Below are 21,880 nucleotides of genomic sequence, written 5' to 3' on the forward strand. Positions count from 1 at the left end.
TATACATACCATTCTGAAATCTGTTAAAGACTGCATTTCAATCGGATTCATTGGTGTACCATTTGTATGAAATCGAGCAAAATAATGTATGTGAAGCTATACGTAAATCAAAATCGGACGAAACTATATATGGGAGCTATATCTATATCTGAACCGATTTCAACAAAACTTCAGGGGCATCATGCTGTCTGTACCCTGTGCAAAATTTTGTTTCATCAGACAAATATTGGGAGTTTAGTGCACCTTTTACCAAAAATCGGACAAAACTATATATGGGAGCTATATCTAAATCTGAACCGATTTTCACAAAACTTCATATACATCAATATGTACCTAATTCAGTACGCTTTACAAAAGTTTGTTTCAATCGGACAAATATTGGGTGTTTGGTGCACCATTTAGATAAAATCGGACTAAAAAATGTATGGGTATTTCGGTATTTCGTTTTCTCCTCAATGAAAATTTTTAGGTATTTTGAATATTCACCTCATGTTGGAGGGTATGAATAGTTCGACCCGGCCCAACTTAACTTCGATTTTTTACTTGTTGTACCTCCAAATATTTTACAAAAATGTCGTTCATAAGTTTTAAATATAAATCAATATTCATATGTTTTCATTGTCCTTATCCCCGTTTACCCGATACTTGCTCGAAGATCCTCAGAAGCTCTATTCTGTGTCACAGTCTATTTAGACTTTGTTTATCATTCACCCAAACCGATCTTATCCATCACTGTATACTTATTTGAAATACCACATTTTTGCGTAAATTTATGTAACAACTATTTGCCACAACAGGTTACAGTTATTCCATTTGTGAATTATTTATATTACAAAGAAACAACATTACAATTTATAATTTTTGCCATAATAATAAAATACAATTACAACAAGTCAACCAAGCAATACTAATAAATTTCATATCTCCCCACTTCTATCTCTCTTTCACAGATGTTCCAACACCATCGGCATACACTGCGGATACGACACATGAGTATATTTTTGTTGTTGCTACTCTATTTGTCACAAATAAAAGCCTGGAGGCCATGTGTAGAATTGAGTCCAGCTTTGCGTTTACCCTGCAGGTGTGTAGAAAACTCAGAATAAATATAATTTTTGAAAGAAGAAAAAACAGACAACAACAAGAGGAATGCTGATCAGACAAAGACCACAAGCCAAAACGTCAAAACATAACTATAAAACTAACCAACGCACAGTTAACTGTCAACGCACACACAGCATCGTTTGGCTCTAGAATATGAAAACAAGAAAAAATCAACTATGCTAATATGGAAGCTATAAAAAATACTAAGGAATTTCGAAAAAATCTACAACAACAACAAAAATTAGTAATAAAATCCAACTTGAATGAATGAAAACCACTAGTGCCACATCAAAAGCGTTTTTGTTTTTTTCTAAACGAACAAAAACAATTTCCGCCTATATGGTGGAGATTGATTTTCAATCGATTTTATGTTGTTGTTTTTGGTTTGTTTTTTTTCTATTTTGTCTGTTCCTCTTCAATGACGTTGTGTTTTTTCATCGTTTATTTTTCGTATTGATTTTTTTTTAATTTTTTATTTCATTTTGTTTTGTTTGTGTGTCGTTTTCCTTCATAGATGCAATGTTGTTGCTTTTGGCTCAACGGGACAACTTGGTGCTGTGGCCATGGATTGTGATCGTGCGGTATTTCATGGTGAAGCTCCTCTACTGCCTTACGGTGCTCCCATTGTTTACTATTCACAGCAATACAGTGGCCAACAAAATTTACCAACACAGGTAAGTTTGTTTTTGTTGTTAATTTTGCTTTACTACAGATCAGAGGCTGAAGCCATGGCAAGAGGAAAATCTCCATAATTTTCAGGACGTTTTTCTATCGTAAGCTTCTTACCGATGAAATATTTTGTGTCAATATGGTATAACTCCATAATATTCGGTATTTTAAGCACGTCTAGCTTGAAGACGAAGTGGCTCTAACTTAATGCCAAATCTTCCTATCAAAAATTACCAAGTTTTGGTAAAGCCTCCATACATCCATACATCGGTCGATGTTTGGTTATAACCGAATTGACTATATTTTAGCATTACGAACAACTTCTTCACAGAAAATTTTCAAAATGAGTCAATGGTTTTAAATGTACTCTATATAAAGGACACGAGGAAATATCGGTCCTATCCCAATGCTTAATTACTTAGCTTAAAACAATTCCCAAGCGAATCGATTTGAAAGATCATGTTCCGAGATGTTTTTCGGATTCGTCCTTTCCCTTCTGCGTGACCCATCACTTGGCTCGCTTTTATATGCCTTTTGAGCTGGGGCATCATCATCCATTCTCAGAACATGACCTAGCAAATGAAGTCGCTGCACCTCGCTACGTTGGACTATGTCGATGCCCAAAAATAGATTGTACAGCTCATGGTTCATTCGACGACGATATTCACCGTCGACGTAGATCGACCCAAGGAACTTCCGGAGAATTTTTCTCTCAAGATCCATACAACAGCACGTGTGTATCAGCGTCTTTGTAGAGTGTGAGTTTGGTCTGGCAGGAGGTGGCCTTGCTTTTGAGTTGCTCAGACCATAGTCTGATGTTCGATATCATCGGCGTAGGCGAGTAATATGCGTTGTTTGGTGTACAGAGTGCCATATATGTTCACCTTTGTCTCTCGTATGACCTTACCCAGGCGGATGTTAAAAAGATCACACGACAAATTATGACCTTGTCTTAATCCTCGTTCGGTATTGAAGAAAGTTTCTTTCTGACTTTAACTGCTGACCTTGTGCCCGTTAATGTGCCCGAATGTGTCGATGTGCTTTACGTGGTCCTTTACAGAATCTGACGCAGAGTGAAAATCTAGTCAATTTCCAGGTTTGAAGCCGCATTGGTATGGTGCAATAATGTCATTGACCATTGGATTCAGTCGTTCACACAGCACGCAGGATAGCAATTCATATGCGATGGGAATGAGACTTATTCCTCTATAGTTGGCACATATAGTTGTCTTGTATCCTTTTTTGTGCACGGGACACAGGGTGCTGAGGTTCCAATCCTTGGGCATGTATTCCTCCAGCCAAATTGTACTTATCAGTTGGTGCATGCTGGTCCTGATCAGCGTCTATACACCGGACTTGAACAGTTCGGCTTGTAATTCATCGGCACCTGTTGGTTTATTATTCTTCAGCCAATTAATTGCTATTCTGACCTCATCTTGGCTAGGTGGTATACAATCTATACCGTCATCTCTTATTGGATCTGGAGTATTTTCTATATCGTTTTTATTTGATACCAGAAGCATTGCAAAATGCTCTTTCCAGATCCTCAACACGCTATCTGTACCTGTCACCAGGTTTCCTTCTTCGTCTCTTCTGTGTCTGCACCAAAGCCTTCGGTTTGTGTTTTACTGTTTTACTCGTTGGTAACTTCATTCTGACTCCTGTACATCTCGATTTGCTCACGCCCACGTTCTTCTTGTCCTTCTTCTTTCTTTTGAAAATACGTTTCTCCTCTCTCCTTTTATCCCAATAATTCTCCATAGCATTACGTGTTGCTACCGTCTGCAGGGTTGCCCTATACTCTGCATTTTTCACATCAGTAGTATTACGACACTCCTGATCATACCATGGGTTTCTTGATGCTGGTATTTGGTAACCAAGTGTTGCTTTTGCTGCAATTTGTGGGGAGTGTGTAATACTTCGTCATTGTGATTCTATATTCATATCAGGAAAGAAGTGCATATCAGTCAAGCAAGTGGGTAAAAGGCAATAAGGCTTTGTACTTCTTGAGTACATCTGCCGAACACTGCGCCTCTTCTGTGCAACGTGCGCACATTCCAAGTGCAAATTCGCAGATCATGGTCCTTTTTACGTCATTATTAGGGGTTTGGTTTTTTTCATAGTAGGATGAATTTTCCGAGTGTGGGCAACTAATCCGACGCCTCAACCCATTTTTTTGTAGTTGTTATGGGTGAACTCGCGGCACATATCAGCTCACTATATCAAAACATGGCCAATATTGATAACTTCGTACATAGATACATACCATGCTATGTGTGTGTCACCCGCAAGAACCCGGAATCAAAAATAATTTTCCCTTCTTTAAGGAGAAGACCCGATAATGGCGGCCCGTTTTCATCTTCTCATATTTTATACCCTCCAATAACCGGTATCAGGTAGGCTCCTTAAAATGTACTGCCCTAATTATTATGGCAAATTTTGGTACCAATTCGTACTATCGGTATCAAAAAATATTTTAAATATTGTACTAAAATGTTGATGTACAATTTTGTATAAGAGTATAACATTTTATAATTTCCCCAGAGACCTCCCAGTAAATTCGTGTTTGTGCCATAAGTCTTTTGTTTTCACAAGTACTACTTCCAAGAAAGTTATGAATGTTTCTTGTAATATTTGCCAATAACAACAACAAGCATAAAAAATACTCTTAATTACTTAAGCGATTAATAAACAACAAAAATAATTATTTAAGAGATTGATCCGGCATTGGCACACATTCCAACAATAATTACATACCGACATACACATGTCTGCTTCAAATCCACATGTATGTCCGAATGTGGGTAGAGATAACACTTTGTTAAGTGTGTTAATATTCTTAGGCCATGTGGTGTATAACATATCTGAGTTAATTTCTTCAAAATGAAAAAAAAAACAAAACTTTTCACTTTCATCAGAGTTACCAGCTGAGTGTAAATGTGGATACGTGTGTGTGTGTTTGTGTTGGTGTGTTGGTCTTAAGATCCAAGTGAAAGTGTTGTAAAGTAAGAAATTTACTTTCATTCATATTTTTGTTATTGTTGTTGTTTTTTTCTTATTTTTACCTTTTCTTCTCTTCTACATTTCAGTGGTCGTTTTAAGCATCACACACAGATAGACAGACCGGCACACACACATCGATGTTTATCTCTACAGAAAACCAAAAATGATTTTAACTTCAAAGTACTTGTTTTGTTTATTTTTGTCGTTGTTGTTGTTTTGTATTTTATTTTTGTAAAGTCCATTGAATTTATGCGCATCACTGGTAGTAGTATGGCCAGCGACAGATATCATTGTCTGCATCGGAGATGATAACGAAATCTAGACGTTGTAAACCAAAATGAAATTGTCGTATTGGAAGGGAGGGGAGGTGCCGCGGAAAAGGGAATATAATACTGAATGACGTGTGTGACTAAGCTTAACACGAAGTAAAAGTTTATTACTTTGTGAATGTAGATTTTTTATTTTATTTATTTTTTTTGTGGTTGTTGCAGCAGTAACAGTCTTTAGAAGTCTATTTTAAAATTTTATTTCGTGTCTACGAACAATTTATAACTTAATTAATTTTGGAGTTTTTGTTTCACTTTTAATTTCATTATAACCCTCAATCCCCCTCACCCTTCCCTCACTATAAAACCATTAAAAATGACAATGCCAAGGGAGAAAACTTCATTTTTTATGATTTATTTTGAAATTATCTCTCAATGATCTTCAAGATTTTTGTTTTAATTTTGCTTTTGTTTATTTTCGTTGTTGTTATTGTTCATTTAATTTTTTCATCTTTTAATTAAATTAAATTTTGTACTGCACACCCCACTACTGCAGCAACGAGTGTCGGACATGGTCACATTGTTTGAGGTCGTGTTTCTTTTGTTGCTGTTGCTGCTGGAGGTGTTAGGGTCTATGCTGTTTGGTGCTATGGTCTGTGCTATGTTTGCTGCTGGTGCTATTCAAATAACCTTGACTTTATTTGAATTTTTGCCCGAGTGTGTACTCGTATATGGTTGTGCATTGTTAATGTCTGCATCTGTTGGATGGTGTCAGCTAAAATAGGAACAAAGTCTTTTTGAACGTGAATATAAAAATTGACAGTTAACATTGTTGTTGTTTTTTTTAAGTCTTGGTGGTTGATTTTTTGTTTCGGTTTTTATAGTTGCCAATTAATCTAATAGGATTCGTGGTTGGAAATTTAATTTCGAAAAAATTATGTGTGAGAAGAACAATTGTTCATAGGTTATAAAAAATTGCATGGGAATAATGTATAGCTATTAAAAAGAGAAGGCTCTTATTCGAAACAGGGGATTAAAACATTGAGATCATTAAAGTCAGAGGGAAATTGGGATATTCTTACGGTTTGATTTCATCTAATCTAAAGGTTTTGACTGGCTTCTAAATTTTAATACACACCAGTAAGGAAAGTAGTAAAGTTGGATGGGTTCGACTATATGATACCCTTCACCACTTTGGGTATATACAACAGATGCATTCTAACAGACATCGATTTTTTGAAGGTCCATTGGCATGAAATTGGATGAACTAAAATATGTGATCTATAAATAATCTATATAAATCCGTAAACATGTCATTCTGTAAACTATACTCTAAACTCTTCATTTTGGTAGATAGAGAATGAGACAAAACTATGTAAATCGATTTAAAGATAATCTCAATCAGACACTCGTTGATTATACGAAACCCAATAAACATGAAATCGGTCGAATTGAATTGGGCCATGTCTGCATTGATACAAAAAAAAAAAAACAATTAAGTCATTCTATACTAAATTTGACACGTTTTGCAAAATTTCCCGTCAATCTGATAAAAATGAGTAGTTTTTACTTAAAATCTGACTAAAAAATTAATGGAAGCTATATCTAAACCAATTTCAAAGATACTTTTCACAGTTTTGGTTAAATACTAATTTCAGCACGTTCTGAGCATATCGGCCAAATATTGGGTCCTTGGTGCATTATTTAGTTAAAATCTGAGGAAAAAATATATAGGAGCTATATTCATCAAATCTTAACCGATTTGAACGAAACTTGCAGCACCTTGACTATACCATCTTCAGTATATTGTGCAAACTTTTTTACGAATCGACCTAACAACATTGGGTCTTTGGTGCACCATTAACTTAAAATCGGACGAAACAATATCTGAACCGATTTCAATGAAACTATACTTAAGTTATACAAACTTCAGTACGTTGTGCAAAAATTTGTGCCAATCCGTTTAACTTTGCGTCTTTGGTGCTCCATTTACTTAAAATCGGACAAAACTATATATGGGAGTTATATCTGAACCGATTGCAACGAAACTTGCCACAAATTAGGTTATACTAATTTCAGTACGTGTTGTGCCTATCGGCCATATTTCCTTAGTGCATCACTTTCTTAAAATCGGAGAAAAATATATATATGGCAGCTATATTTAAATCTGAATCGATTTTCAAGAAACCTAACACACATCATTCTAGACTTTATTCAGTACGCTATGCCAAATTTCATGCAAAACGACTTTGATGCACCATTTACATTAAATCGGACGCAACAATATATGGGAGCTATATCCAAATCTCAACCGATTTTCACGAAACTTAACACACATCTGAATTAAGTCTAGATGACTTAATTCAGTACGCTATGCCAAATGTTGTGCAAACCGAATAATATATAGGGACTTTGTTGCACCATTTACTTAAAATCGGATGAAAATATACATGGGAGCTATTTCGAAATCTGAACCGATTTTCACGAAACTTAAAACACATCATTCCAAATTTCGTGCAAATCGAAAGCTAAATAGGGACTTTGGCGCCCCATTTACATTAAATCGGACGAAAATATATATGGGAGCTATATCTAAATCTGAACCGATTTCCACAAAACTTAGCACACTTCATTCTAGACTTTATTTAATACACTATGCCAAATCGAAATATATTTAGGGACTTTGGTGCACCATTTACATTAAATCGGACGAAAATATATATGGGAGCTATATCTTAATCCTAATCGATTTTCACGAAACATAACACACATCATTCTAGACTTAATTTAGTACGCTATGCTAAATTTCGTGCAAATCTAAAGATAGTTAGGGACTTTTTTTTTGTTTTTGCAAAATAGTCAGGCTGAATCCCAGTTTGTTGTTTTTATAAAAAACAACTATTTATTAGTGGGGAATGTATGGCATTGTTTGCCGAGGGGTAAGGCAGGGAAGACTATAGTTTCGGATCACACTGATCCTCATCAGTTCCCTTAGTTTTTTGTTGGGATATTCTCCCCAGAAGCTATTGCTTCTATACAAAAAACCTTTCATACCCAAATGTCTCTTGTAACAAATCGAAGTACTTACCTGACCAACGACATAAACAGCATGAGAATTTCGCTGGTGCCTCACTTCGAGGTTAGCAAGGCATTTACAAACAATTCCATACCTTTCCCACTGTTGTGTGTTGCCACATCGCGGCAAATGCACACAACGACTTTGTTGGTGTTGCTAGTTTCACCGTGCCTGCGTCTACAACTTCAGTAGTGTTGGCGGTTTATTTGGGATACCATTTGTTTTTTGTTTTTGCAAAATAGTCAAAAACTATTTTGCAAAAACAAAATGCAAATGGTATCCCAAATAAACCGCCTACACTACTGATAGTTAGAGACTTTGCGCACCATTTACCATAAATCGGACGAAAATATGTATGGAAGCTATATCTATATCTGAACCGATTTTCACGAAACTTAACACACATCATTCCAGTCTAAATTCAGTACGCTGTGTTAAATTTCGTGCAAATCGAAATATATATAAGGACTTTGGTGCACCATTTACATTAAATCGGACAAAAATATATATGGGAGCTATATCTAAATCTTAACCGATTCCAACGAAACTTTACACGTGTTGGGCTATACTACCTTCAGTACGTTCTGCTAAATTTCGTATCAATCGGCATAACTTTAGGTCTTTCTGAACCATTTGACCCGCTAAATATTGACCGATTGTTAAAACAGACATGCTTATTCTTTGGCCCGATTCCCTTCTCCATGTAAAAATTCGCGATGTTTGGGGGCTCTGGAGCGACCAGCAAATCAGACAAAAATAAAAGTTTTTGGTCCATTTCAACCCCTAAATATTAAACATCTTTACCAAAAACAATAGGGCTCTTCATTGGCCAGAACCCATCCGACATGCAAAATGAAGATTGGTCCATAACTGTGGCCTGTATCGTGTTTACAAATTATAATGGACAGACGGACGGACGGACAAACATGTATAGATCGACTCAGCTAGTCGAGATATGACAATCGTATACTTAAAGATGGGTCTAGGACCAATATTTTGTGGCGTCTTGGGCCGAACAAAGCTATAATACCCTGACAACATAGCTGTGTAGGGTATAAAAATAAGTACAAAACTTATTACAAGTATAATACCTGAAGTTGTGTCGATTTTTTTCATTAGTATTCCTACTACATTGGGTAATCCTAATAACTGCGGAATATCAGCGAATTTTCATCCAATATTCAAAATAATTCACTACAAATTAGTTTGAGATGTTCAATACTTAAAAAGTAATAATTTTAATAAAAAATTAAAATAATTATTATATAAAGCATGTATATACAAAATTTAATTAACCGCAATAAAACATTGTCTTTTAATTTCCTTACAGCACTTTGGCAACTTAAATCTGCCCATCGAACATTTGGATTTATCATTTAATCTGATACGTCGCATTCCCGAGAAGGCCTTCGAAGGCATCAAAGACACATTGACGGCACTGCGTTTAGCCAACAATTTATTGGGCGATAGTTTAAATCCAATCTTTTCAACGGCTGAATTTCATCCATTGAAGAATTTACAGCTATTGGATTTATCGGCAAATAAAATCAAATCTATTGAGGAGGGTTTGTTGAAGGGGTGCGGTGAATTGAAGGTCAGTATGGCAATTATCACATTTTTTAAATAATAATTAAAAAAAAGTCAATTAATTAAAACGACTTGTTACCACCTAGTTCGATTTAATTATAGAGATATAATGTGCGGGAAATTTTATAAGCCAACAAGTTAAAAAAATAATATAATTAAAATTAATATAATAATGCCTTCTAAAATGGTCCAATAAACTAGTCTACAATAAAACCCTTTTCAATCCCTGACAACGTTTTTGGACAATTTATCCATTTCCAGCCCACTGTGCTGGGCTCATTAGAAGCACTCCTAATGTATTTTATTATTTTTATGATGATTAAATTAACAATTCGTTAGAGTATCTGTTTAACCACTTGAAGGTGTTTTTGTTTCATTTTACTGCATCTATTTTTTTATGTTTTACCTTATTACCAATACCATCTACCCGCAACATAAAAACCGTTTAAACGGAGCCAGCCATCGGCCACCATCAGCAGCACACCTTTATAGCCATTGGCCACAACGAAAATCCAGTTAGTTTAACAGACAACAGCAACAACAACACATATGCATGAGATTAACCAGTTTCTTCCAAGCAACGTTTATTACACTGTTGTTGTAACAATTGCTGCTGTTGTTGTGGTTGTTGTTGTAATAACATCGCAATAACCTGGACAAGCAAAGTATTGCAAAGTCTTTAATGTTGGCTTCTCTTAATTAGGGAATGAAATTTACAAAATTTGAAACGAATATTAATTGTACAGTGGGACCTATCTAAGTATTAGTTATGGAGGCATTTACTTGTATGTTGTAGAAAAAGGGTACTTCTGACCAAAAAGAATTGATATCGGTCCACGGTATTACTTATCATAATAACCTTCATATTCGGCATTCTGTCAGGATTTCAGATATGTTTTTCAACCGAATTTTTTACAGTTTGAAATTTGGATATCGGTCCATATTGTATATGTATAAGACCCATATTACTGTACCCCCAATATCCTGTATTTAAAAGATTTCAGATATGTTTTTTTTTTCAACTGAATTTCCTCCAATTTGAAATTTTGGTATATCCTTTTCCAGCCGATTTGGCCTAATTTGATATTTTGAGTCCTCATTGGGTGGCAAATTTTCTACCAAAAATTATAAATATCGGTCGATATTTGGGTATAGTCCCCATATAAAAGTCCACACTCTAGGTATTTTGTATGATTCCAACCGAAGTGACTACTTTTTGTGATTGCGAAGTGGCTGCAAGTTTAAGGTCCTAGCCCAATTTCTCTACCATTTCGTACTTCCCCGACAGTAATTTACCATGACATAGCCCCCATATAAAGTCGCTATCGAATTAATGTATATTGATTGTCCACCTTATGGTGGATGGTATAAGAATTTCGAGAATTTCAGCCGAACATAAAGCTGATTTTATACCCTTCACCATACTGTGGTACAGGGTATTATGTTTATGTGCATATGTTTGTAATAGGCAAAAGGAAACAAGAGAATATGCATAGAATCACTTTCTGAGTCTGATTTATGCCTGTCCGATTATCCGTCCGTTTGTTGATGTTAAATTGTAAACAAAGTATAGGTCACATTAAATGAAATTTGGTAAAGCTCATTTACTTGGTCCAAGGACGAACCCTATTAAAATTAGTGAAATTCGGTTAAGATTCAGATATAGCTCCCATATATATTTTGGTAAACGGTACACCGTTCGATTTCCATGAAATTTAGCATAGCGTACTGATATGAGTCTAAAACGATATGTGCCAAGTTTCGCTATAATCGGTTCAGATTTATAAATAGCTCCAATTTGGGTTCATCCGATTTTTGTAAATGGTGCACCAAAGTCCCTATGTATCTTTTGATTTGCACGAACTTTTGCGTAGCGTACTCAATTAAGACTAGATTAATGTTTGCTAAGTTTCGTAAAAATCGGTTCAGATTTAGATATAGCTCCCATATATATTTTCTCCCGATTTCATGCAAATGCTGCACCAAAGTCTCTATATATCTTTCGATTTGCACGAAATTTTGCGTAGCGTACTCAATTAAGACTAGATTGATGTTTGCTAAGTTTCCTGAAATTCGGTTCAGATTTAGATATAGATTCCATATGTATTTTCTTCCGATTAAAGGTAAATGGTGCACCAAAGCCTCTATATATCTTTCGATTTGCACGAAAATTTGCATAGCGTACTGAATTTCAAGTAAATCGGGTCAGATTTATATATAGCTCCCATATATATTTTCGTCCGATTTAATGCAAATGGTGCATCAAAGTCCCTATATATCTCTCGATATGCACGAAATTTGGCTCAGCTTACTAACTTAAGTCTAGAATGATTTGTGTTAATTTTCATGAAAATCGTACGGATTAATAGAAATGGTGCACCAATTTCGTTCAATTTCATGTCAATGTTCTTTCGAAAAGTTGACGTCAGTTAGGATAATATGTAGAATATGCCCCAAGTGGTGAAGGGTATCATATAGTCGGCCCAGTCCGACTTTACTACTCTCCTTACTTGTTAATAAATGTCTGCGTATTGATCCGAATTTGACTCATCTAACTGGTTTGTAATTTGACATTCCAGACTCCTAATGTTTTTATTAGAATCGAATAATACATTGGTCCCGCCCTATTTCAAGTGTGCTATTCTATATGGTTGCTGAACATTTGTTTTTTTTATAAAAAAAAACTTAGTAACTGCAGATACATTTTTCTCTTTAATGAAGGCACTTTTTAATCTGAATGTTTTCTATCTCATTCATTGGGAACAATTTTTCTCCAGAAGAAAACTAATTTTTTTTAAGAAAAAAAGTGAAAAAAATTTATACATGTTCATTCATTCAACTTTCCATATCTCGAAGTAACAAAACTGACCTCCGATAACGTTATAAACCAAAACCATTTCCATGGCATGCTTACAAATTTCCGAAAATCATAAAAGTTGATTCTTTCTATTTTTTCTTCATTGAAAATGCACTTCAAATAAAGTTTTGATTTAATTATGGCGGCATTCGACCAAGTCTAAATCAATGCGTGCGTGCATGTGCAAGTTTTGATTAAATACAATAACCAACACATCAACAGCAGCAATCAACGCCACCACCACCACTAACTCTGTTATTAAATCAATGAACTAAAAAATTCAATTCGATACTTATTAATAATGAATGCCGAAGCAATTACAGCAACAACAATTTAAAAAAGCCGCAATCAAAACAACAGCTGTTATACACGCGATAATAAATAATTTTTATAGACACGAAATGATTTTTGGTGTTCAATAAAAACAACAACAATAATCTTAATAAAATATACTAAAATAAGAAGAAGTGCGTCGCTTTAATTAACAAGTGCATACCACCAGCCTATGACCTTATATATGACATATGACTACTGAAAACTTTGACCGGTGATGGAGAAGGAATAATTGGCTGGCAACAGCTATAAATTTCGGAAAATTTTCTAACAAACTGCATTTTAAATTGTGCCTATTTTTTGGTAAATCTACTTTGAAACACAGGTGTAGTCTCAATATGAAATTCTCAAAAATTATTATTGGTCTATGTAGGGCTTATATCTACGGAACAAACGGAATGACTAGAAAATAAGTCACCTACCTTAGCAAATGTCAACTGAATTGTTTTGGGTTTATGTGGTCAATATTCTGTAGATAGAAAAAACATAGCATATCTGAAGGGCCATTGACATACTATTTGTATAAAATCAAACAAAATTATTTATGAGAGCTATATAAATCTAGACCGATATAAAGCATACCTGACACCAACCATTCGGTATGCATTAAATCGTTCGGAAATACATAGGGGTTATATATACGCGTGAACCGATTTCAACAAACCCTAACACACAGTTCAAAGAGCTATGCAACATCTCGAAACTATTTTGGGTCTTTGGTGAACCATTTACATAAAATCAGACGAAAAATATATGGGTGTTATATCCAAATCTGAATCAATATTATTGTTGTTTTCATTCTTTAGTCCACATATTGCGTGTACAACATTTCATTAAGCTTGAAAAACTCCGTCTATATTGTCCAGTGTAACAAGCACCCGGAATCACTATACTATACTTACTTAGCTGGCCCGAGGCAGAACATTTGTTCTATAAGCCGAGCTTAAAAAAGATTTCCAGACGCATTGGACTTGTGCGCAGCTCTTCGAGTTTGAAAGACCATGTTCCAAAATGTTCTCTTTCACTTTATCTTGCCATCTACTTCGTGGCCTTCCCCCTCTGCGTGAGCCATCAGTTGGCTCGCTTCATTTATATGCATTATGTGCTGGCACATCCTTTTCCATTCTGACAACATGACCCAGCCATCGTAGTCGCTGCAGCTCGACACGTCTGACAATGTCGATGTCCGAGAATATATGGTATAACTCATGGTTCATTCAACGGCGATAACCGTCAATGGAGATCGGCCCATAGATCTTTCAGAGAATTTTTCTCTCAAATAGTCCAAAAGCTGCTTCAACTGCTGTTTGGTGTACAAAGTGTCATTTCTGTTTACCTTTGCCAGTCGTATGATCTTTTCCAGCAGTGTTAAAAAGGTCGTAAACCTGCATAGCCGTATCAATTTTGCAGGAATGGCAAAAGCTGGAATGGCTTTAAACACCTCTGAACAGAAAGGGCTGTCGAATGCAGCTTTTGTAGTGGAGGAATAGGTGGAATGTGTCGTTTGTGGTTCTTTTCCAGGACTTGGTGTAGAGTGAAAATCTGGTCAATTGTGGATTTGCCAGGTATGAAGCCGCACAGTACGCTGGATAGCACTTTATATGCGAAGGGAAGGAGACTTATTCCTCTAGAGTTGGCACATATCGTCTTGTCTCCTTTTTGGTTCACGGGACACAGTATACTGAGGTTTCAATCATTGGGCATGTATTCCTCTATCCAAACTGTACTACACAGCTGGTGTATGCTCCTCTTGAATAGTTCGGCTGGTAATCCATCGGCACTTCTTGGATATCCTCTTCACCGCTACTATTTGATACCAAAAGTTTTTTAAAGTACTCCTTCCAAATACTCAACACGTTGTCTGTATCTGTCAACAGGTTTCCATCTTCATCTCTACAGGAGGATGTGCCTGCGCTAAAGCCTTCGGTTTGGTGTTTTACTCGTTGGTAAAATTTCCGGACTTCATTCTGACTCCTGTACATCTCGATTTGCTCACGCTCACGTTTCTCTTGTTCTTTCTTCTTTTTCTTAAAAAACGTTTCTACTCTCTCCATTCCAGCCGATAATTCTGCAGGGTTGCCCTATTTCACATCAGTAACATTACGACACACCTGATCGTACCATGGGTTTCTTGGTGGTGGTTTTTGGTACCCAACTGTTGCTTTTGCTGCAGTTTGGAGGGAGTGGGCAATTCTTTGCCATTGTGCTTCTATGCTATTATCGTGACAAGAAGTGCTTTCGTCAAGTAGGTGGGTAAATTGAACGGAGTAGGCCTCGGCTACCTGTTGTGTTTGCAGTTTTTCGACGTCGAGTTTCCTTGTTGTTTTAGATCGCACCTTTGCTGCAACATTAAGACGAGTGCGAACCTTGGCTGCTACAAGGTAGTGGTTCGAGTCGGTATTCCCTCCTCGGATCGACCGAACGTCTAATACACTGTATGAATGCTTTCCTTCTATCACAACATGTTCAATTTATTCTCGCTGCTTGTTCAGGAGAAATCCAGGTGGGCTTGTGTATATCGAGATGCTTGAATTTGGTGCTGCTAAATACCATGTATTTTGCTGCCGCGAAGTCAATCAACCTCATGCCGTTGTCGGATGTTTCTTCATAAAGGCTGAATTTTCCGACGGTGGGCCAGAGTTATTTTCCCTTCCGATTTTTGCATTAAAATCTCCTAGCAGAATTTTAATGTCATGGCCAGGGCAACGGTCATAAGCTGTTTCTAGGCGCTCGTAAAATATGTGTTTGGTCAGCTCATCCTTGTCTTCGGTCGGAGCATGGGCGCAAATAAGACTGATGTAGAATAACTTTTATACGGATTATAGCAATTCGCTCATCTACTGGAATGAATCTGGAGACGAGGTCTTCTATTCACCTGTTAACCATAACTCCGCAGCCAAATTCATGTCTCCTTTCATGGCAGCTATAATACAGCGCGTAATCGTCTGATTTCCTTACGCCTGTCCCTTTCCATAGCCATTCCTGTAAGGCAATAATATCAGCTTTATACTTCTTGAGTACATCCGCCAAAGCGAACACTGCGCCTGTTCTGCAGATTCGCAGATCGTGGTCCTTTATACGTTTGCGGGGTCTCCAACATTAGGGTTTTGTTTTTTTCTTTGGTTTTAATTGCGTGGCATACTTACTTTCTTTTCCAAAATATTAAGAATTATTTTTTATTAGATTTATTGGAAGCCATTGTTAAAGCATTTTTTAGATTTTATAATAAAAGCTATCTCACAAAATATGATTTTTTAAATCACTATAATAATTCAATATTCCCTGATTTGATTAAAGCTGCATTTTCATATTAATATCTAAGCCCTGCTACCATTTTTATAAAGCCTGTTTATTTCTTTTTGCGCAAATGTGGACCATCTCCCTCCGACGAACGACGTTTAGGTATAAGTTGAGTACGCGTCGATGCCGATTTCTTATCGTTACCAGTTTTAGGGGGATGCTGAAAATAAAATAAATGAAATTAAAAATTAAAAAATATATATTATAATAAATTAAATTATTAAAATAGATAAATTAATATAATAAAATTTACAAAATCATTTCCAACTACAAACCTCTGGTGGGTTTAATGAATTTTTAACGCCTACATTATAAGGGACCCCATTAAATATATATATTATTAGAATAAAATTAAAAATTTGTAATATAAGCCCGATTTCAATATATGCCAATAATTTCTTAAAATCAATTCAGTAAATATTTATTCTTGTTTTTTTTTCAGGACTTTTATTTGGATCGCAATAGCCTAACATCGGTACCATCACATTCCCTTAATGGACCCATGTCGTTGAAGCATTTGTCCCTAAAACACAATCACATAAGTATGACAAGAAAAATATTCAAATGTTATGATATGATTAAAACTATTCTCCTTTGTCTTTCAGCATTCCTTGAACCCAGCTCTTTTATTTCCCAACCCGAATTGGAAATAATCGATTTGCGTTACAATGAAATACGCGGTATTGTTGGAGGTGCCTTCTATGGTCTGCGTAGAATACGTGAAATCAAATTGGCTGGAAATAATATTGCCTATCTAAACAGTGATGTTTTTGAAGATTTAGAAACGCTACAACGATTGGATTTATCGGAAAATTTCATACAAAAATTCCCCGATGTTGCTCTGTCGGAAATTGAACATTTGAAATTTTTAAATTTGTCGTCGAATATGTTGCAGGTTTGTAGAGGATGGAATTTCTAATTTTATTTCATTTAAATTTATTTCTTCTGTACTTTAGCGCTTTGACAGTAACCACGCCCAGGTTCTTACCTCGCTGGAAACATTGGATTTAAGCCGTAATAGTATTACCGCCATACCAACTGGCACATTCCGTGAAATGAAGGCATTGAAATATTTGGATTTGAGTTTGAATTCATTGCGAACGGTAAGTAAAAATCGAAAATATTTAATAAAATATTCTCTGGCGTGGAAAACCCTCCAAAAATTATTTTTAAAAAATCCACGCCTTTGCTGGTAGCCCAAAAAATATTTTTTAAAAAATCCACGCCTTTGCTTGTAGCTCAAAAAATATTTTTTAAAAATCCACGCCTTTGCTGGTAGCCCAAAAATATTTTTTAAAAAATCCACGCCTTTGCTGGTAGCCCAAAAAATATTTTTTAAAAAATCCACGCCTTTGCTGGTAGCCCAAAAAATATTTTTTTTAAAAAAATCCACGCCTTTGCTGGTAGCCTAAAAAATATTTAAAAACAAATCCAATCCTGTGCTGCTGGCGCCAAAAAATATTTTTTCTCCTTTGCTGGAAAAGAATGCCTTTAAAAATATAACCCATCATTCGGCATTGGAAACCTTGTCTCTTCCCTCAGTGGGTTTTTTGGATTTACAGGGCATCCTGGAACTTTTACCCGCCTTGGAAATGTCAGATGTTGAGGTCAAGGATACCTCAATTGGTACGGAGCAAATTTAACCCGTCAAGCATCTAAGATTACGTTCACTGGGCATACGAGGAGATCGTTTGAAATCCATTTCCTCATGCAATTTGGCTGGTCTAAATAGTACCCAGATCCTCACATTTAACCCTAGATATTGAGAGCTCCAAAGTGCTAATACCACAAAAAAATATTTTTTAAAAAATCCACGCCTTTGGTAATACCTCAAAAAATATTTTTAAATAATCCAACCTCTTTTCCCTTTTCTTCTTTCAGATCGAAGATGATGCCCTGGAAGGTCTGGATAACCTGCAGACATTAATTATACGCGATAACAACATTCTGCTCGTCCCTGGCAACGCTTTGGGTCGTTTATCCAACTTAAATGCTCTGCATTTGGATTTCAATCGTGTCGCCGCTTTGTCGGCCGAAATTTTAGGTTCCATTCAGGCCTCCGATATACGTACCCTCACCCTATCACGCAACGTCATACGCGAACTACCCACCGGCAGCTTCCAAATGTTTAGCAATTTAAGGTCCCTGGATTTATCGGGCAATTCTCTGGCAGTAATTAGTTCGGATATTTTCCAAGGTCTGGAATCTTCGTTGAACGAATTGAAATTAGGACAAAATCGTTTGACTGGCCTCGGCAACACACCATGGACCCTGACGGAATTGCGTAGCTTGGATTTGAGTCATAATAATTTGGCAGAAATACCCAAAAATATTCTGGAAGGTTTGCAGAATCTGCAATATTTGAACTTGAGTGGTAATCATCATTTGGCCCCCATACCAGCTGCCCTGATACGGCCCTTGGCTCGGCTGCAAATTGTGGACTTTAGTTTTTGTTCAATGAAGCAGTTGTCGGGTGATTTGTTTTTGACTTTGCAGGATTTGAAGCAGATCTATTTAAATGATAATAGCATCCAGGAGATTAATGATGGTACCTTTATGGATCTTTGGAATATCAGTTCCATCGATTTGTCAAATAATCAAATTACCTCCATACGCCCTGGAGCCTTTGTGAATGTTATGAGTTTGAGGAAATTGAGTTTGAGAGGAAATCAGCTGTCAGCCTTCAAGGGAGAATTCTTTAATACCGGCACGGGGTTGGAAGAATTAGATATTTCGAATAACCACTTGAGTTACCTGTTCCCCTCATCGTTCCGCATACATCCTCGCTTGAGGGTAATTTTGGCTGCCAATAATAAATTCAGTTTCTTCCCAGCGGAATTGATTTCCAGTTTGCAATTTTTGGAACATGTGGACTTATCGCAAAATCAATTGAAAACCATTGAGGAATTGGACTTTGCCCGCCTGCCCCGTTTGAGGATTTTGAAAGTGGCCCACAATCAATTGGATATGCTGAGTGAAATGGCCTTCCACAACTCTACCCAGCTGCAGGTATTGGATTTCTCAAACAACAATTTGGATCGTATTGGGGAGAGGACTTTTGAAGGCCTTATACGTTTAGAGTCCCTGAATTTGGAAAATAATAAATTAAATGAACTGGCGGAGGGTATTTTTGAAAGCGGCAAATTGGAGCTATTGGAAAGTGTTAACCTGGCTGGTAATGGGTTTGAATATGCCCCCCTCAAGGCTCTGAGAAGGCAATTCTATTTTGTATCCTCAGTGGATTTGAGCCATAACAAAATCACCGCCATACCCAGTGATGATGATATGATGGTGAATATAAAAAATTTGGATTTGTCTTTCAATCCCCTTTCCAGGGATGCCGTGAAACACATTCTCAATGAACCCAAAACGGTAAGGGAATTAAATTTGGCTGGGACGGGAATTGATCACCTCGAACCGCTGGAAACACCTTTCCTGCAATATTTGAATTTGTCACACAATAAACTAAAGGGTATCGAACCCAAGGTCTTCGAACGTGCCACTTTGCTGGAGACATTGGATTTGTCGCATAATCTCTTGGAAAACCTAACAGAACTTTCAGAGGCCTGGCCAAAATTGCAGGTTCTGCAGACCCTGGATTTGTCGAATAACAGCTTTGAATTAGTCTCCCAGGGTGATTTTGCCCAATTGAATGCCTTGAGATATTTGAAATTGAACGATTTGGTGAAATGTACCCGCCTGGAAAAGAATGCCTTTAAGGATATAACCCATCTCTCAGCATTGGAAGCCTTCAATCTGCCCTCAGTGGGTTATTTGGATTTACAGGGCATCCTGGAACTTTTACCCGCCTTGGAAATGTTAGATGTTGAGGTCAAGGATACCTCAATTGGCACAGAGCAAATTCAACCCGCCAAGCATCCAAGATTACGTTCGCTGGGCATACGTGGAGATCGTTTGAAATCCATTTCCTCAGGGACCTTGGCTGGTTTAAAGAGTAGCGATCTCACCATAAAGTTGCAAAATACTTCGCTGACAGCATTGCCACCTGCCTTGTTGTTCCCCGTACCCAGATCATCACATTTAACTTTGGATATTGAAGGTTCCAAAGTTAGTGTATTGGTACCACAATTCCTCAACGCCTTGGAGGATCGTCGCTCCTCACTACAACTCAAAGGTTTGGCCAGCAATCCCATACACTGTGACTGCAATGCCCGCGCCTTGAGAAGATGGCTGCCCAACTCCCGCATGATCAACGTGGCATGTCATTCTCCAGCCTATTTGGCTGGTAAGAAACTTATTGAAGTTGGTGATGATGAGTTGACCTGTGATCCGCGAAAAATGACCTCCACCACCATGAGAACCACTGCCACAAATATGCTCAAATCCTCCTCACGTTTGGTTACCCGACCTGCCGTCACCACAACCGAAGAACCACCCATGATTATATGGAGTATGGAACCCACCCAACCACCACCAATGAAAATTAAAACAAAAGCACCCCTTATGAAGGCACCCATTATGACCAATGATGACACGCTGATCATTGGTATTGTGGGGGGTGTGGTGGCCTTCATAGCCATTCTAATTATCATTATCTGTATTGTCCGCTTACGTATGAGCAGTAATGATTATCATAATGGCCCCGCTGCCATGATTGGTATACCACCCATGCCAATGGGTCCCGGTAGTGTACCACTAAGTTATAAGGGAGCACCAACTGCTGCTGCGGCAGCATTGTATGCCGTACCTCCCTATGCTCAAACCTATGCCACATTACCGCACAAAACTGCCTCCATTCACCAGTCAACACAAAGTTTGGCTCAGCGTCAGCAACAGGTTCAGCAGGCCCAACAGCAGCAGCAACAACAGCAACAGGCTCAACAAACCTACTCGTCGCGAATGTCATATTTCGGCGGTTCGACACCGCAAAATCAGCAGGCTGCCGCAAATCTTGCAAATGCTCAACCCTATATTATCTATTCAGATGATAAAGCTTATAGATAAGCTTCGAACAAAAGCTTAGTTATAAAAATTAATTATAATTATAAAATTAATTTAGGTTTTAAGTTTGAAATGTGCAAAAGGGAGAGCTTTGAGTAGGAGCTTTTTTAAAAAGCTGTAGGGGAGTCTGGATAGCTGGGAAAATTGCGGAGATAAAGCTTAAAGCTCAGTAAGAATATAATATCGCAATTCTGTCAAAATAAATAGGAGGGAATTAAGGGCTAAGCAGAATGCTCGCGTTGAGCCATCCGTGTGAAAAATTTTCAAGCTCTCACGCAACAAGTAATCACCTAATGACAATAATAAATGAATTCTTTTTTTACATTTTTCAACATTTACTCCCCCTAAAGCTTTTCCAATTTTCCAGCAGAAATAAATAATGATACTAATGAAAAACAAATAATTTACATGTTAGTAAAATAAAAAATGCACACAGTCGTTATTATATTTGTATATAAGTTTTAGTAAATTTTAATATTAATAAGTTTAGCTGTTACAAAATCGAAAACAAAATTGTTTTCTACGAGAAAATTCAATTACATTTAAGATTTAAAAATTGTTAACACAAACTGCCAATTACTAAGAAAAAGTAAAATGTTATCTCAAAATAAGTTATCTTACGGAAATGTATTTTTAAACAAATTTTGAAAAAAGAACATATTTTTATATTTTAAATATATGGAAATTATTTTCAAAATTTCTTTATTCATATATTTCTAAAAA

General features: G+C 36.7%; 1 protein-coding gene across 1 annotated transcript; it reads left to right on the top strand.

Moving 5' to 3' along the window:
• Window positions 1-954: 954 nt before the first annotated feature.
• Window positions 955-21,164, top strand: LOC133338344 (protein artichoke). The gene is made up of 7 exons (XM_061546519.1): window positions 955-1,084; window positions 1,619-1,778; window positions 9,449-9,712; window positions 16,638-16,737; window positions 16,801-17,090; window positions 17,152-17,298; window positions 18,077-21,164. Exons 1-7 carry the CDS (start codon window positions 990-992, stop codon window positions 21,158-21,160), a joined length of 4,140 nt encoding a protein of 1,379 aa, XP_061402503.1. The 5' UTR covers window positions 955-989; the 3' UTR covers window positions 21,161-21,164.
• The last annotated feature ends 716 nt before the right edge of the window (window positions 21,165-21,880 follow it).

The sequence above is a fragment of the Musca vetustissima genome, unplaced genomic scaffold (genome assembly GCF_032173495.1).
Source record: "Musca vetustissima isolate MV318-11 ecotype Yass unplaced genomic scaffold, APGP_CSIRO_Mvet_v1 utg431, whole genome shotgun sequence".
Taxonomy (NCBI): domain Eukaryota; kingdom Metazoa; phylum Arthropoda; class Insecta; order Diptera; family Muscidae; genus Musca; species Musca vetustissima.